We start from the raw sequence: 17,845 nt of genomic DNA, 5'->3' as shown, positions 1-17,845 counted from the left end.
AGGAGCTTAGCCACACCCAAGGCGCACAGGTGGCTAGAAAGTTGCAGAAGCCGAACAGGAGCGTGGCAAGTCCATGGGCTCCCAGCGCAGACACTGTGCGGGCGAGGCCCTCACCTGCAGGTGGGACCGGGGGTCTGGAGCAGAGAGCTGGCACTGGGGAGGCTCTTGGCGGTTCCAGATTCAGAACTCACAAACCGCGACGTGAGAGTCAGCCGGCCACAGGCCCCACGTGAAACGCACAGGAATCTTTCTGCAAAGGAGCATCACAGTGTTTTTGTGTTCAGCATTTAGTCCCTAAGTGTGAAGCACAAGCGAGCTCCATGATGCTCTCTTCTTTGCTCTCCCTGTTGTCGCTGCCTTGCCACCCCTACTGCCGGGAGCCTGAGTTCTCTGCACTGCGCCCTCTTTCCTGCTGATGGAACCGGGCCGCTGGGGCCTCCCTTTTCTCATCTGTGCGGCCACCAGGCTGGGCCTGCCCTGATGGGAGGTGAAGAGGCCCTCCTGGAGCTGAAAAGGGCACTTGACTGTGCCCTGCCTTTGTCAAGGAAGTCAGGAGACAACAAAATGCAAGCACCTTCGCCACAGTGGTGGAATCACGCCTGTAATCCCAGCACTTTGGGAGGCTGAGGCAGGTGGATCACCTGAGGTCAGGATTTCGAGACCAGCTTGGCCAACATGGTGAAATCCCATCTCTACTAAAAATACAAAAATTAGCCAGGATGGTGGTGCGGGCCTGTAATCCCAGCTGTATCCCTAGAGGCTGAGGCAGGAGAATCACTTGAATCCAGGAGATGGAGATTGCAGTGGAGCCGAGATCGCACCACTGCACTCCAGCCTGGGCGACAGAGCGAGACTCTGTCTCAAAAAAAAAAAAAAAGAAAAAGAAAAAGAAAAAAAATAGCCGGGTGTGGTGGCTGGTGGCACATGCCTGTAATCCCAACTACTCGGGAGGCTGAGGCGCAAGAATCACTTGAGCCCAGGAGGCGGAGGTTGCAGTGAGCCAAGATCGCACCACTGCACTCCAGCCTGGGCGACAGAGTAAGACTCCATCTCAAAAACAAAAAACCAAAAAACCCACAAACACCTGCAGAAAGAGGTCCCCAGGTAAGAAGGGTCCCCCGGCCAGGCTGGGCTGGGTGTGGGGTGGGAATGCCGTTCATGCCAATCCTGCTGTCCATGGTGATCTTGGTCTCCTCAGTGAACACAACCCTAACCACAATCCATAACCAGGACCTCCACCTCCCCGCTCTCTGACTCCAAAGGAGATGCTGAGGCTGGATGGACAGAGAAAGAGAGCATCTGGCTGCGCTAGGCAGTGTCCCAGCTTAATGAACCCGCCAGAGTGGGTCCAACTAACCACAGGTCGGTTCTGCTCAAGACAATTCCAATACAAGCCATCAATCAGAACCAAATCAGAGGGCGCCAGACTCAATGAACGAAGCCCCTGGTTGGTGTGAGACAGTATCCAATTCTGAGTTATTTTTTGAAGAGAACAAGTCATTTCAGAGTTTCTTGTTCCCTCAGATGTCCCCAGGAACTTTTTAACTGGCTTGATACTAGATCTCCTAAGCCCTCAGCAGCTGCAAAATTGATTCATAAAGCTTGTTTTTCTTTTCATGTTTTTTAAAAAGAACAAAATGTAAATTAGGTTGCAAAGCCCTGGTGACATGATCTGACAAGCTGGCGCCAGCAGAACCTTGGCCCGTGCTGTCTGCCCCAAGGTCACAGTGACACAGCCTGGTTTGGGGTAGACAGTTCCCTTCCATGTTCCAAGGCGTTCCAAAGACCATGCCAGATTTCCAGCTGGACCCCATGTAGTGGAGGGGGCTTCGTGCATGAGTAAGGATGTGGTTGTTATTCTGTTTCTCTGCCACAGAATGTTCCTTCAGAGAAAGGCACTTTAAGTGGATCAGAAATGTTATCTCAGATGCTAGTTTCTCTGGGGAAGAAGCTGCTCTGGGGGGTGTGTTGGACGGAGTGTGTTGGAGAATGACATCTGGCACCTTTGCCTGAATGAGGCCTCAGAACGGATGACAAAACTCTAAAGTCAGACCAACTCTCATCTGTTCGCACTACAATGCTATGCGATTTTCAAGGCCAAAATACTGCTATAAACTTAGTAACGTCCCCTAAATGTCCCAGAACTGGGGAACCGGCCCCTATTTTTGCCTACTACATGTTTTGCGGCCCAGCGGAGTGTGAGGCAGCCAAGCCACCACGCTGGTGAGTGTGGGTGCGAGGGAGGCCCCGGCCTCTGCTGGGCGGGGCTGCTCTGTGGTTTCTGGCCCAGGTGCAGTGTGAACGGGTTCGGGGGGGCTCAGAGGGGCTCCTGCATTCTCCTGGCAGCTGGCAGCAGGGTTAAGCATGGTCAGTGATGCTCTTTGTAACGGCCACACACCACCACTTGGGTGTGCTGCTGATAAGAAGCCACAATCTGGGACTCTCAGAAGCCCAGTGCACCCGGCACCCCAACCCCAGCCCCACAACAGGCAGAGGTGATCCACACTGGGCCACACTGGGCGGAGGGTCCAGGCGGCCCTGCAGGGAAAGGGGATGAGGCCATGGACCATCATTTCCCTGGACCATACGTGTCTCGAGGAAGACCTGCTGCTGGCTGAGGACCTCTCTGCTCCCCAAGACCACGCCCCCTCTGTATCTCGTGCAAACCCCATCCAGGCAGCATCGCCAGAGACCCAGAGATCCAGCCACCGTGTACATCCAGCTGCCAGGGTTTTTCTCGCCTCCGCCTACTTTTCTATTTCAGAAACAGTGGAATGTCCAACTTTGTGAATTCCATTGCTCACCAGAAATTTGCTTTAATGTCTAAATGTTCTAAAGATGAGAGGGGGGAGGGAAATGCATAAAAAGCAGTGCCTCATGGAAAACACACGCATGTGCATGCACACACACCCAAAGTCCTTTGTGATTTAAACATTCCTGGTAATTTCACTGACCATCCTGGCCAGAATCTTCTGAAATGGTTAAGCCAAGAATTTCAGTCGCGAATATTTCTGCAGTGATTTCGTCTGGAAGTTCTTCTTCAAGGCAAATTTCTGAGCCTAGCCAAAACAAGAACAGAACACCAAATGCCTTCACGATGATTATGTTTCTTTCTTTTTTGGGTGGGGGGAGGGTTTGAGACAGGGCCTTGCTGTGTTGCCCAGGCTGGAGAGCAGTGACACGATCATAGCTCACTGCAGCCTTGAACTCCTGGGGTCAAGCGATCCTCCCACCTCAGCCTCCCGAGTAGCTGGGACCACAGGCACACGCCACCATGCCCAGTTCATTAAAAAAATTTTTCCTAGAGATGGGGTCTCACTGTATTGCCCAGGCTGGTCTCAAACTGCTGGCTTCAAGTGATCCTCCCACCTCAGACTCCCAAAGCGCTGGGATTACAGCAACTGCACCCTGCCTCAATGATTATGTTTCTAACTCAGAAGGATTTTCCAAAAACACAAGGAAATGCTACTAAACAAAAACAAGAGGGGCTTTGTGCTGTGATTTGGCTTTGATTCCTTGAAAAACTCTGGGTGGAAATTGCTTAAAAATCTCTCCTTTACAGAACAGAACACTGTTAACCAAATCTCTGCAAACCTTACTGGAAAGCCTTAACCACATGGCATGATTGATTAAACACAGCAGAAATATGTAACAATCGGGAAAGGTACATCCTGAGATCCGAAGTACATAAAGGAATGGGGTAGGGAGAACTTGCAGGTTGGGAATGACCTGTTAGCTACTAGATTCTGGAATGAGTTCAGGGACTTTAATTTGACGTGGGGAATGGACAATAAAAGGAGAGGGAAAAGGGGAATGGGTGAGGGGTCTTTGTACCCTCCTCAGTCTTGGTAATGGTGGTGGGATCTGACCACCCCCGGGCTTGTCAGCAGAGTTGCTCCTGCACCAGCAAGCCTAGAAGAGCCGTTTAGATTGGTTCCTCCTGAGCTGAAGGTCACAGCCCTAACTTCAGGTCCAGTGCACGAAAAGAAGGTGAAAAATACTTAGGCTATAGCAGGAAGGGACATGATGATGATCTTTAAAAACTTGAAAGTTTTGGCAGCTTGCAGCTAGGCTTGTGCTGCCCAAGTTGATGCTCTCTCCTTCTCCAAATCTTTCTCTCTCTCTCTCTCTCTCTCTCTTTTTTAATTGAGACAAGCTGTCACTCTGTTGCCCAGGCTGGAGTATAGTGGCACGATCCTAACTCACCGCAGCCGTGAACACCTGGGCCCGTCATCCTCCCACTTAAGCCTCCTGAGTAGCTGGGACAAAAAGCACGCACCACTATGGCCAGCTAATTGTTTTGTTTTGCTTTAATTAATTAATTTATTTATTTAGAGACAGAGTTTTGCTCCTGTCACCCAGGCTAGAGTGCAGTGGTGTGGTCTCGGCTCATTGCAACCTCTACCTCCTGGATTCAAGTGATTCTCCTGCCTCAGCCTCCCAAGTAGCTGGGATTACAGGTGTGTGCCACCACACCTGGCTAATTTTTGTATTTTTAGAAGAGACGGGGTTTCACCATGTTCGTCAGGCTGGTCTCAAACTCCTGACCTCAAGTGATCCACCCTCCTCAGCCTCCCAAAGTGTTGGGATTACGGGTGTGAGCCACTACACCCAGCCTGTTTTATTTTTTATAGACATGGGATCTCGCTATGTTGCCCAGGCCGGTCTCAAATTCTGGACCTCAAGCGATTCTCCTGCCTTGGCCTCCCAAAGTGCTGGGATAACAGGCATGAGCCATGGTGCCTGGCCCCCAAGTCTCTCTTGACATACCTCTTCTTCTGAAACAGCTGTCAAACTGGATCCTCTACTGGTGGCCAATATTCACCCACCCAAGCTGGCAAGATGACAGGTCAGTGGAACAAAGGGAAAATAAGCCCAGAAGAAACAAAAGGACGGACAGAGTGCAGGAACAAAAGCCACCACTCACTGTTCTTTTCATAACTTATTCATGTGGGATTCCCAACAGACTTACTTTGTTATGTGCAGTCTTAGGGAGAGTGGCTTGCACCAATCAGGAGAAATAAATGTACTTAAGTCTACAACAAATTAGTGAACCACAGCTACATGCCCAGACAAAGCCAGCCAGGGTACCTTTGACAGAGGAGGTTGCAGGCTCAGATTTCCATCCTTCGGGATTCAGGCCAAGCAGTGAAGCAAAGCAATCCAACATCTCCTCCTCCGTCATGTGTTCACCTGTGTATCAAAGAGTAAGAAGGTGGTTGTTTAGCTCTTGAGGCTAAGCATACTGTCAGGGCTTAGGGTGATTATTCAGAGGTCTTAAAGAGAATTATCCCACTATTTTTTTTTCTTTTACTCAATTAAAAAAAAAAAGTTTAGGCTGGGTGTGGTGGCTGATGCCTGTAATCCCAGCACTTGCAGAGGCCAAGGTGGGCGTATCACTTGAGGTCAGGAGTTTGAGACCAACCTGGCCAACATGGTGAAACCCCATCTCTACTAAAAATACAAAAATTAGCCGGGTGTGGTAGCGCATGCCTGTAATCCCAGCTACTTGGGAGGCTGAGACAGGAGAATTGCTTGAACCCTGGAGGCAGAGGTCACAGTGAGCTGAGATCACACCACTGCAGTTCAGCCTGGGCGACAAAGCGAGACTCCGTCTCAAAAAAAACAAAAAAAACCCAACAAAAACAACAAGAACTTCTCTGGTGGAGATGAAGTCTTGCTACATTGGGCCAGGCTGGTCTCGAAGTCCTGGGCTCAAGTGATCTTCCTGCCTCAGCCTCTGAAACTGCTGGGATTACAGGTGTGAGCCACTGCGCCCAGCCCCTTTTCTTTAGACACAGAAATGATCTAGAGTCCCATGATACTGTCACATATGCTTCCTAATGGTGTTAAACAGGGTCCTCCAGGCAGGGAACATACGCATACGTGGGGCGGGTGTAGAGAAACAGGGCAGCATGCTGCGGGGACCAGGCTCTGCTTCATTTCAAATTCCCTCTTTTCAGAACCACCCACTAGGACTAAGATGAAACTGTCATCCTGAGAGTTTACTTGACATCCTCATGTACAATAATGATAAACATAGTAGGTAAAAATTAAAAAGTCTACTTTGGTGTGGTTGCGTTTCACAAATGCAATCCAAATTATTTTTTTTCTTTTCTTTTTTTTTTTTTTTGACAGTCTCCCTCTGTCACCCAGGCTGAACTGCAGTAGCACAATCTTGGCTCACTGCAACCTCCACCTCCCAGGTTCAAGCAATTCTCCTGCCTCAGCCTCCCAAATAGCTGGGATTACAGGCACATGCCACCATACCCGGCTAATTTTTGTATTTTTAGTAGAGATGGGGTTTCACCACATTGGCCAGACTGGTCTTGAACTTCGACCTCAAGCGATCTGCCCTCCTCGGCCTCCCGAAGTGCTGGGATTATAGGCATTAGCCACTGCACCCGGCCCCAACACAAATCTTATGACAGCCCAGGGAGATGGATCAGCTGGCGTTTTTATTCCCATTTTACAAGTGAGGATGACAAGTCTTGCTGAGGCTCAGGTAGCTGCATCACAAATCACATTCTTCTGCTTTCTAGCTCCAGGTCCCTCCCATTACCTCGTACTTGCCAGGGATGCAGTTGGGTCAGCCAGACCCCTCATGGCTCCAATCCGGTCAAATCACCTCTTTCATGAAAGTTGGAGCTCTCACAAGGGCTGGCTCCCCAAACACAGTTCTCCACACTGGGAATGGCCCCAGCATGTTACCAGACATCCTGATGTATGTGCTTACCTTTAGTAACGAGCAGTCTCAGGAAGTCCTCTCTTCGAATGGCCTTTTTCCCTTTGGAGTTGGTATAACCGAGCACCTCAAAACTTTTGTGGATGCCACTCATGGTGTTACCAAAAGGTGGCTTGTGGTTAAGGTACACTTTGAGGAAATCTGGCAAGTTGATCTTGTCGATTAGCTTTCCAGTGTCCACATATTCACCAAATTTGATTTCGTTAAATATATCATCAATCTAGGGGAAAGATGGTTTAAAAAAAAAAAAAAAAAAAAAAAACCATGATAAATAGAAAAGGCACTGGGATAGATTTCTAAAAATTGGAAAGTAGGGCTGGTGCGGTGGCTCATGCCTATAATCCTAACACTTTGGGAGGCCGTGGCTGAAGGATCACTTGAGGCCAGGAGTTTGAGACCAGCCTGGCCAACATGGTGAAACCCCATCTCTACTAAAAATACAAAAATTAGCTGGGTGTGGTGGATCATTTGTGGTCAGGAGATTGAGACCAGCCTGGCCAACATGGTGAAACCCCATCTCTACTAAAAATACAAAAATTAGCCTGGCACGGTACGAGAATCACTTGAACCCTGGAGATTGAGGTTACAGTGAGCCAAGAACATGCCACTGCACTCCAGCCAGGGCAACAGAGTGAGACTCTGTCTCGGGGGAAAAAAAAAAAAAGAAGAATACTAATTTTCCATAAACTGCACAAAAATAGAGGAAAAAGGAATACTTTCTAATTCATTCCACAAGGCCAGTATCATCCTGAGACCAAAATCAGACAAAGATATCACAAGAAAAGGACACTACAGACCGAGATCTCTTATTATTTTAGATGTAAAAATCCTCCAGAAAATACAAGAAATTGAATCCAAGAGCATACAAAAGGATTGTGCACCATGATCAAGTGGGATTTATCCCAAGAATGCAAGGTTGGTTTAACATGTGAATCTCAATTAATATAATACAATATTATTAACAGAATAAAGGACAGAAACCACATGATCATCTAAACAGACACAGAACTAAAGCATTTAACAAAATCTAACAACTTTACATGATAAAAACACTCAACAAACTGGGAATAGAAGGAAGCTTCTTCGACCCAATAACGGCATGTGTGAAAAACCCACAGCTAACATCATACTTAATGATGAAGGACTAAATGCTTTCTCCTTCTAAGATCAGAAAAAAAGACAAGAATGTCTACTCTTACCACTTCCCCCGCCTCTTTTTTTTTTTTTTTTTTTGATACAGGGTCTCACTCTATCACCCAGGCTGGAGTGCAGTGAGGCAATCTCAGCTCACTGTAGCCTTGACCTCTCAGGCTCAGGCGATCCTCTCACCTCAGCCTCCAGAGTACCTGGGACTACAGGCATGCTTGACCATGCCTGGCTAATTTTTGTTTTTTTTGTTTTTTTAGAGATGGGGTTTCACCATGTTGCCCAGACTGGTCTCAAACTCCTGGGCTCAAGCAATCTGCCCACCTTGGTCTCTCAACGTGCTGGTATTACAGGCATAAGCCACCCGGCACCATTTCCATTCCACACTGTACTGGAGGTTCTAGCCAGGGAAACTAGGCAGGAAAAGAAGATAAAAGGCACCCAGAATTGAATGGGAGAAGCAAAACTATCTCTATTTGCAGATAACACAATCTTATAAAACAAACAAACAAACAAACAAACAAAACACTAAAGAAAACATAAGTAAATGGAAAGACGTTCCATATTCAGGGGTTGGAAGACTTAAATTTTTTTTCTTTAAGGGACAGAATCTTGCTCTGTCACCCAGGCTGCAGCATAGCTGCCTCCCAAAGTGTAGGGATGCAGGAGGGAGCCATCATACCTTTTTTTTTTTTTTTTTTTTTTTGAGAGATGGTGGCCAGGAGCAATGGCTCACACCTTTCCATCTCAGCACTTTGGGAGGCTGAGGCAGGATAATTGCTTGAACCTAGGAACTAGAGACCAGCCTGGGCAACCTGGTGAAACTCTGTCTCTACAAAAAATACGAAAATGAGCCGGGTGTTGTGGCGTGCGCCTTTGCATTCACGCATGTGCTGTAGCCTCGTGCCATCTCACTACCTCCTCACCCCATGTACCCGCGACTGATTTTTCCATTTGCACTACCTCACTGCTCTATGTGGTTCATCACATGCGCGTGGATCCCTAACACACATGCTTCCTTTTACTTTAAAGACGCCTTTAAAAGGAGATCATCTTAAACCCAGTCACTTGTTGCTCTCAAGTTGTCACCCGCAGGTTACAGATACTGGCTCAGGGCATTTCATTCCCTTTCAGACTTTAGTTGCTTCGATTTGTGCATCTGGATGAAGCAAAAAGAAAATGTGACAGCTTGTCACTGCAAGAACTTAAAAACACTCTCCAGGGGGCTGCACCAGGCCACCTCACCTTAGAGCGTGCACAGCCTCTCATCAGAGATAAGAGCTATGACTCCAGGCTCCTAAACACCTTTTTGATAAGGGCTTTCCTTTTGGCCACCAGCAGATGATTGGGTGATTGTGTTATTACCGCCAACTCCTAGAGAACCCAGGCCCATGAGATCTTTCAGATGTTCATTCTTTGCAGCTTTAAAAAATAATAATTTTAAAAAATTTCCCCTTGTTATTTGGAAAGTCATTCTTTGTGTATTTTCTAATTTTTCTCGAATGAGAAAAGGGTGCTGACATGCCTAGGTTTAAGTGGAAACACGGGGCCAGTTAACACAGGACTCCTCACAGGACGCCTTATGTCACTGGCAAAACATGAGGAAGAGAGAAATGTAATAATTAAAGAAACAAACAAAACTGTTCCTCACTGCCATCAGCCTCTCCCTGTGCAGTATTTTTGTACCGTGAATGTAGCAGTCAGCTGAAATGCAAAAACCCCAATTATACCAGTGAAAGGGCTAGGAATTAGTAACTTATTTTAGCATTTACATTTTAAACTAAGACGTTTCTCAATAAACGTAGGGTTTGGAATTTTACAAAGAAAGAATAAGAGCAATAGAGAAGTGGGAAATAATTTGCTTCCTCTCCCCACTGCTCCTGCCAAAGAGCAGGTATTCTACTTTGGTCTGTGGGAATGAACCAGGAAGTTAATCTATATTTGTACACATTACTTATCAATCGGTAACCAGTTTCTCCCTGTCCCACTTAAAAATGTGGAACAAAAATTCAGAGGACACCAGTTTGCAGCACTGCCAAGCTACCAACCTGTCTCAAGTACCCTTCACCCTCACATCTTGGTCTGGCCTCAAGTATCAAGGAAAAAATAAAAATCTCTTGTAATCCAACCATCCAATCACAATTTCTGTGAAAGATTTGGGGCACTTCCTTCCTATTTTTTCTATGCATATAAAATACACGCACATATTTTTAACAAAACTGGTATCATATGTATAATTTTACATCCTGCTTTTTTCTTTTAACCCTGTATCTAAGTAATCACCTAGTATTTTCAGAGATGCCACATACTCTCAATGCAACATTCCAGGTCAGTTGTGGTGGCTCATGCCTGTAATCCGAGCACTTTGGGAGGTCAGGGTGGGAGGATGGCTTGAGCTCAGGAGTTTGAGACCAGCCTGGGCAGCATGATGAGACCTCATCTCTACTAAAATCTAAAAAATTAAACAGGTGCGGTGGCAGTCCTAGCTACTGCGGGCTCATGCAGGAGGATGGCTTGAGCCAGAAAGCCAAGGCTGCAGTGAGCCCTGATTGTGCCACTGCACTCCAGCCTGGGCCACAGAGGGAGACCCTGTCTCAAAAAAAAGGCAACATTCCAGGAATGGCCTTTTGAGATAACATTATTGGTTACAGATACAAATTAACTATAATTGATATATAATTGATATTATAAAAGTGGCTGTAAATGGTAATACTGTTTCGTATACAGCATTTTACTGAGTTTATACTATGTACAATTGCCTTTTAAATCATGTATAATTTTATGTAGGAAGAAAACACTATCCAGTAGCAATTATTTGCATATTGTACTCTATAACTTTGACGGTATTACTATATGCTAATACCACTATTTACCATGAGGCAGTCGAGGTGGGGGGCTAAAAGAGCAATCTTTGATGATAGACCTAGGTTCAAACTCTGGCTCTGCCATTTTCTGTCTATATGACCTTGAGTGAGTTACTCACATTCCTTCTCAGTTTCCTCATCTTGAGAAAACAGGGAATACAGTAATACGTATGCACTGGGCTTTTTTGAAGCTTATTGAGACTATGTATGTAAAGTGCTTAACATAATGCCTAACACACAGCAAGCATTCAACAGACAGTAATTATTCTTGTGATTATTATACTTTTCTATGCACTTGCTAATTAGAATAGAGGTAATCATAACATAAGACAAATTATAATTTGGCTGGGTGGGGTGGCTCACACCTGTAATCCCAGCACTTTAGGAGGCTGGGGTGGGTAGATCGCTTTAGGAGTTTCAGACAGCCTGGGCAACATGGTGAAACCCTGTCTCTACAAAAAAGACAACAAATTAGCTTGGCATGGTGGCACATGTGCTTGTAGTCCCAGCTACTTGGGAGGCTGAGATGGGAGGATCACCTGAGCCCGAGAGGTGGAGGCTGCAGTGAGCCGTGATTGTGCCACTGCACTCCAGCCTGGGCAACAGGAGTGAGGAGTAAGACCCTGTCTCAAAAAGAAAAAAATAATAATAATAAAATAAATAATATATATAAATTACTGATATATGATTTAACTCAGTTCAGAAACAGGAGACTAAGATGACAAAAGGAATTCATAAGGGCCTGAGTTACTCATACCCAGAGAGTTCCAAAGAGCTCAGCAAACATTCACAGCACAAGCCACTCAGCATGTGATTCACCTCTTACTCTCTCTTCCCGTATGACGGATCAAGAATCACTACTCAACAAGCACAGAGTTGGCAGCTTCGGCATCACTGACATTTCCTTCCTGAGCCGACTTCGCTAGTGTTCGTTGAAAAGGCAGGTTCTGCTACATGTCTGAACGAAGTTCATGCTTGGGAGAGGAACCTCGGAGCCGGAAATAGAACGCGGAACTCGTTCTGAACACCCCCGTGTGAAGATGACTCGAGAGAAGCAGGAGTCCTGGCTGAGCGGCCCAGACACTCTGGTGGTTATCAGTCAGCCTGGCCTTTGATAGGCATTCTCACGCCTGCTAAGGCGCGGCTTCATGCCATTCACCTGGAGCGCTTCAACAGTTCTGAGGCCCAGATCCTATTCCCTGAGAACCTAATTTTTTTTTTTTTTTTTTTTTTTTTTAGATGGGAGTCTCACTGTCGCCCAGGTTAGAGTGCAGTGGTGTGATCTCGGATCACTGCAACCTCCACCCCCTAAGTCCAACTAATTCTCCTGCCTCAGCCTCCCAAGTAACTGGGACTACAGGCAAGCGCCACCACACCTGGCTAATTTTTGTATTTTTAGTAGCAACAGGGTTGTTACTGTTGGCCAGGCTGGTCTCAAACTCCTAACTTCAAGTGATCTGCCTGCCTTGGCCTCCCAAAGTACTGGGATTACAGGAATGAGCCACCACAACTAGCTGAGAGCCTGATTTAATTGGTCTGGGGACCAAATTTCTGGAAGTTCCTCATTTGAATGATTTGAATGTGTAGCCAAGCTTGAGAAAAATGGCTGGAAGGCAAAGGCTGGCAAACATCATCAGGCATCACAATGATCAGGAGGTCTTGTTCCAACGGACTGCTGGTCCCACCTGCGGGGTTTCTGAGTCTGGGGTAGGGTCTGACCGTTTGCATTTCTTGTAAGTCTCTAGGTCATGTGACGTCAATCCTGTTGGTCTGGGGGCCTCACTTTGAGTACTGCTGCTCTTAGACCACAGGGGTTCATGGAGGTGATACTGGTGCCAAAATGAATCAGCCCCAGGCTTGGGACTTTCAGTAGAGAGTAATAATGGGTGGCAGCTGCGGTGCACGCTCTAATTCTTTGGGCTCACATCTGTTTTCCCCATTAAGCTGTAGCCAGAGCTTTCATCTCTATTTCCCCGGCAGCTTAGTTCAGAGCCTGGCACATTATGGAGGCTCAGAGAAATGTTTACTGAATGGATAGATAGATGGATGAACGAATGAATGATGAAGTAAATAACGTGGACACAAGTGAGGCCACAAAAAGAATTCTCTTGAAACTCACAAGAGGCTTAGAATAATCATTTAGTGCCCTAGTTAATTTCACTCGATTTACTAGTAGTTACTGAGCATTTGGTTTAGTGCAAAGCCAGTGAAATGCAAGTCACTCAATTATTACTAGAACAGTTCTGCATTCTGGTTTTTGATCTCAGTTGTTGGGGTCAGCAAATATTTATTCAGCGTCTATTGAGGTCTGGGCCATGAGAAGAGACGCTCAAGAGACAATATACACAAGGAAAGCGAACTAACAAACAGGCTCCATTGCCGAGGTCCTCAGCCCTGGCTGCCTGGGGCTTTAAAAACTGTCCATGCTTAGGCTCCACTCCTAGGTTCTGTTGCACAAGACTGGGCTCCAGGTGTAAAAATCAGGTGTAAAAATACTGATGTATTTTTTTAAGTGCCCTCAAGTGATTTTAAAAGATTGGCTACGGTGGCTGTAAAAGATTCTGTGCCAAGATGCAGGAGAACATCATCAAAGGCTGCAGGAGCTCTCAGCCAGGTGGGCCTGGGAAGGCTTCCTGGAAGAGGTGAGCCTACTGCAGAGCCACGAAGGGTTTGGCCAGGAGGAGGTCAGAGGAAGGCACTCTGTGCTGGGAAACAAGCGTGAGGAGGAGGGTGCAGAGGAGGTGCTCACCCCGAGCCCATGCTTCCAATTCTAGACCACACTCTGGGTACCTGTACCCGAGGCTTCTCTCCCCCACATAACCTAAGCCCACTTCTGGGGTCCATGGGGATCTCACCCTCCTGAGGGCAAACTGTGCCCCTGGTATTGCTCACCCATAGGTCTGAAGGGTGACCCGGGGCTGCTGTTTGGAGGGTATAGAGAAAGGTCCACCTCCTGAATGCCATGCACACAGTGGCCAGCGATGGAGCCAGGGCTGGGAGGACACGTGGGGCAGGCCCAGCCTGGCCCTGCATGCTGCCCGTTCGGGTATGAACTTTGAATCAGCTCATGTTGAAGGTTGAACTGTCAGGGGGGATATTTATTTAGCAGCTTGTTGCTTGATTGGTAACTTTTAAACATTTAGACATACAGCATCTGGGCCTCTGTTGCCCCGACTGCTCCAGGCCCCAAGACATGAGGGTGGCCTCTTGGTGGTGGGCTGGAGTCCCCTCACCCGAGAGCATCTTATTTCTGCCTCTGTCATTGATGACACATGTCTTTGGGTCTGTGATCCCTAATGTCAGCCTCAGGAAGCCATTGATGTCCTTAGAATTATGTTCTATAATTAAGTTTTATAACCTCCCTATTAAGCGGAGAGGAATATGATACATTTGAACTGGGGCCATTCCTTGTTTTTATATGCAGGCTCCTGGTGGGGGCAGGTTTGTTTCTTTAATGGTTTCACGGACCAGTATAGGGCTGGGAGCACTCACCCTCTTCCCCACACCCTCCTCCCAACACACAATACCCTCTAGAAGATCCTCAACTGATGGGGCACAGTGTCTTGTCCCCGCTCATCATCCTTACTCACACCCTGTCCTGGTCACCCCCTGCATCTCCTTGCTAACCCGGGGCAGGGAGTAGTGGGCTGAGGAGGGGGCATCAGGGCTGGGCAGCGTCACTACATGGCCACATCTGGAGACCCCTGTGAGCCCCCTCTGCGATTCATGCAACACTGTGACCCCAACTGCTCCATACCTCCCTCCAGGAACTAGATTTGGATGGCAACTGCCTCTTTTTCCAGGAGTGGGGCACGCACGCAGTCCTGCCCTCTGGATGCAGTCTCAGGTCACAGCAGTCAAGGCCTGGCCTGGTGCTCTTGCCCACTGTCTTCTACTCCATGTGAACACCACCCATCCACAGGGCCCTTAGAGCGACTGTCACCCTGCCCCGCATCAGAGCCCAGGCCTCAAACACCCCCAGGGACTCTTCCCTTCCCAGTTAATGTTTTTAAAGATCTGAAAGAGACAGTCCTAGCTGAATGACAAGTCTTGCACCTTGTACCAAACCCACAATCAAGGATTTGCTAGTTCTGTGTCCACAGCTTTCCAAAATCCTGATCCTGCCTCATGCACCCTAAAGCCCCAGATGGATCCTAGCTCAAGTGAAGAAGTGATGTGGGCCAGGCACTGTGGCTCACACCTGGGATCCCAGCACTTTGGGAGGCCAAGGCAGGTGGATCATTTGAAGTCAGGAGTTCAAGACCATCTTGGCCAACATGGTGAAACCCCATCTCCACTAAAAATACAAAAATTAGCCAGGCATGGGGGCGGGCACCTATAGTCCCAGGTACTCGGGAGGCTGAGACAGGAGAATTGCTTGCATCCAGGAGGTGAAGGGTGCAGTGAGCCGAGATCATGCCATTGCCCAGCAGCCTGGGCAACACAGAAATACTCTGTCTCAAAGAAAAAAAAAAAATTGTAGAGACAGGGTCTCACTATGTTGCTCAGGCTCATCTTGAACTCCCAAGGACAAGCAATCCTCCCACTTTGGCCTCCCAAAGTGCTGGGAATACAGGTGAAGAGCTACAGCACCAGGCCAATCTCACTTCTTAATGGCTACTTAGTGTAGGTATGCCTTATTTTATCAGTCTCATCTCCTGTCAATGGATATCAGTGTTGTTTTGGTTTTCAACACAATAGACTATGTGGCAACAATTGTCCCTTCAGGTCAGGTACGGGTGTGGAGGGCCTGTGGTCCCAGCAACTAGGAAGGCTAATGCAGGAGGCTTGCCTAAGCCCAGGAGTTTGAGACCAGCCTGGACAACGTAGTGAGACTCCATCTCAATATTTATATATATTATATATTTAAAATTATCCCTTCCATACATACATCATTATAAATTTGGGTGAGTTTTTCTGTAGGATACACTCCCTTTTTTTTTTGAGACGGAGTCTTGCTCTGTCACCCAGACTGTAGAGTATGGTGGCACCATTTCAGCTCACTGCAACCTCCGCCTCCTGGGTTCAAACAATTCTCCTGCTTCAGCCTCTGGAGTTGCTGGGATTACAGGCTCGCGCCACCACGCCCAGCTAATTTTTGTATTTTTAGTAGAGATGGGGTTTGGCCATGTTGGCCAGGCTGCTCTCAAACTCCTGACCTCAGGTGATCCTCCCACCTCAGTCTCCCAAAATGCTGGGATTACAGGCTTGAGTCTCCACAATACACTTTTAAAAGTACATTTGTTGAGCCAAAAGATACATACATTTTTAAAGTTAAGCAAAAAATAAATAGCAAATAAAATAAAAAGTTAAGTGACTGTTTAATTCCTTTCTAAATGCTCCTAAGCTATGCCAAAGCTCCTTAATATATCAAACACATTAGGGTTACTGAGAATTACGCTGAGATCAAATAATAATGTCAGGGGTTCTGTCGTCCTCACCGACTCTGCTGTCGAATACGACCAATGAGCATTATTGATTCTTTCACTCATTCCATCAACATTTGCCAAGCATCTACCATGCAGGCACTTGCTGGGCACATACGTCTCTAGAGGATTAGCCTTAAGTTTACAGAACTAGGTGTTTGCACCAATGTTTATTCCGTGCCCAAACCTGTCAAGATTATACAACACTCTGCAAGCTAAAGAGAAGTGAAGTTGCAAGTAAGCAGGAAACGAATGATATGCTGGGCCCTATTCCAACGTGACAGTCCAACATCCTGGAAGAAAAGACACATGTATAAAGATAGAGGGTGGAACTGCCTTGCACGTGAAATCATCTGTAGAAACGATGACACCTAAGCTATGGTTCCTTTGATAACATTATACATGCTGCAGATCTTTCATTTAAAAATGATTTCTAGGCTGGGCACGGCGGCTCACACCTTGTAATCCCAGCACTTTGGGAGGCTGAGGCAGGCAGATCAAGAGGTCAGGAGATCGAGACCATCCTGGCTAACACGGTGAAACCCCGTTTCTACTGAAAAATACAAAAAATTAGATGGGCATGTGGCATGCACTTGTAGTCTCAGCTACTCGAGAGGCTGAGGCAGGAGAATCGCTTGAACCCGGGAGGCAGAGGTTGCAGTGAGTGCAGTGAGCTGAGATTGAGCCACTGCACTTCAACCTGGGTGACAGACTTGGTCTCAAAAAAAAAAAAAAAAAACTAAATAAAATAAAGTAAATAAATACATAATGATTTCTAGGAGTAGCCCACCCTGACCACTTCGGCTGTGTTTTGCTCCCGAGCACAGCTTTCTGTGAAAGAAGGGAATGGCCAGGAATTCTTTGGGGAGGGTTGTATTCTTGTATCATTTGGCTTCAGTGTACCACACTGACTAGCTTCAAATCCCCAAGACAGTTGTAATGACGTAAGCAAAATATCAACAATGTATAGTCTTTGGGGTGCTGGTTTAAACCCTGCATCTGGGTCTTTTCTGTAACCAAGTATGAACACACTCCAATAGCAAGGCGTAAACTCCATGCAACTTTCTGAAGGAGCGGGAATGGCTACATCTCAATAGGAAATGTTTCATTAACCACCGTAAAGCCTGGGTTAGTTTCAAAGCCCTGAAAAGATTTTTTTTAATCACTATAAATCTGACTTGAAAACAAAAGATCAGCAACTTCTCCTGGTGCAGCTTCAGATATAAACTAACTCATCAGCCAATCAAGTCTGCACACTGATGTGGGGCACATCTGGGGCCTTCAGAAAACATCTCCAAAGAGGAAACTTTTTTTTTTTTTTTTTAAGTAGACTAAAAACCCTGGAGTCCAAGGGTGAGTGGGGCCCTCACTGAGTGCGGCACCGAAACTCTCCTTTTGGGAAGTGGTGGCGTCAGGCAGGAGAACGTATACAACATCCAATGCAAACCTTACAACGGCCGTTTTTATTTCTGTCTTTAAGTAATTGTCAATGTTTGTTACTTTATAACATTTGTTACCAACTAACATTTTTTTCCGGATACCTTTTCTTCATCAGCAAGATTTTGATAAGTTGTTTAAGCTTTATTATTTTTTGCCAGTGATAGAATAAATGAGTACATCTTTATTTATAATTAGACTTCCTTACTTTTTTTTTTTTTTTTTTT

The 17,845-nt window shown here is 46.7% G+C and overlaps 1 protein-coding gene across 3 annotated transcripts in view; it reads right to left on the bottom strand.

The window, feature by feature from the left end:
• Positions 1-2,791: 2,791 nt before the first annotated feature.
• WDR66 (WD repeat domain 66) overlaps positions 2,792-17,845 on the bottom strand; it is an 85,677-nt gene continuing 70,623 nt past the window's right edge. For all 3 annotated transcript variants that reach the window (XM_031650841.1, XM_031650844.1, XM_031650842.1), the window contains 3 exons: positions 6,737-6,965; positions 5,092-5,193; positions 2,792-3,059 (listed from right to left, as the gene is read on the bottom strand). In XM_031650841.1, the coding sequence (XP_031506701.1) occupies positions 2,947-3,059; positions 5,092-5,193; positions 6,737-6,965 (444 nt within the window). In that variant the 3' untranslated portion in view covers positions 2,792-2,946. The remainder of the gene's footprint in view (positions 3,060-5,091; positions 5,194-6,736; positions 6,966-17,845) is intronic.

This window comes from Papio anubis, chromosome 9, assembly GCF_008728515.1.
Source record: "Papio anubis isolate 15944 chromosome 9, Panubis1.0, whole genome shotgun sequence".
Taxonomy (NCBI): Eukaryota; Metazoa; Chordata; class Mammalia; order Primates; family Cercopithecidae; genus Papio; species Papio anubis.
This window is presented reverse-complemented; position numbering and strand designations above follow the sequence as displayed.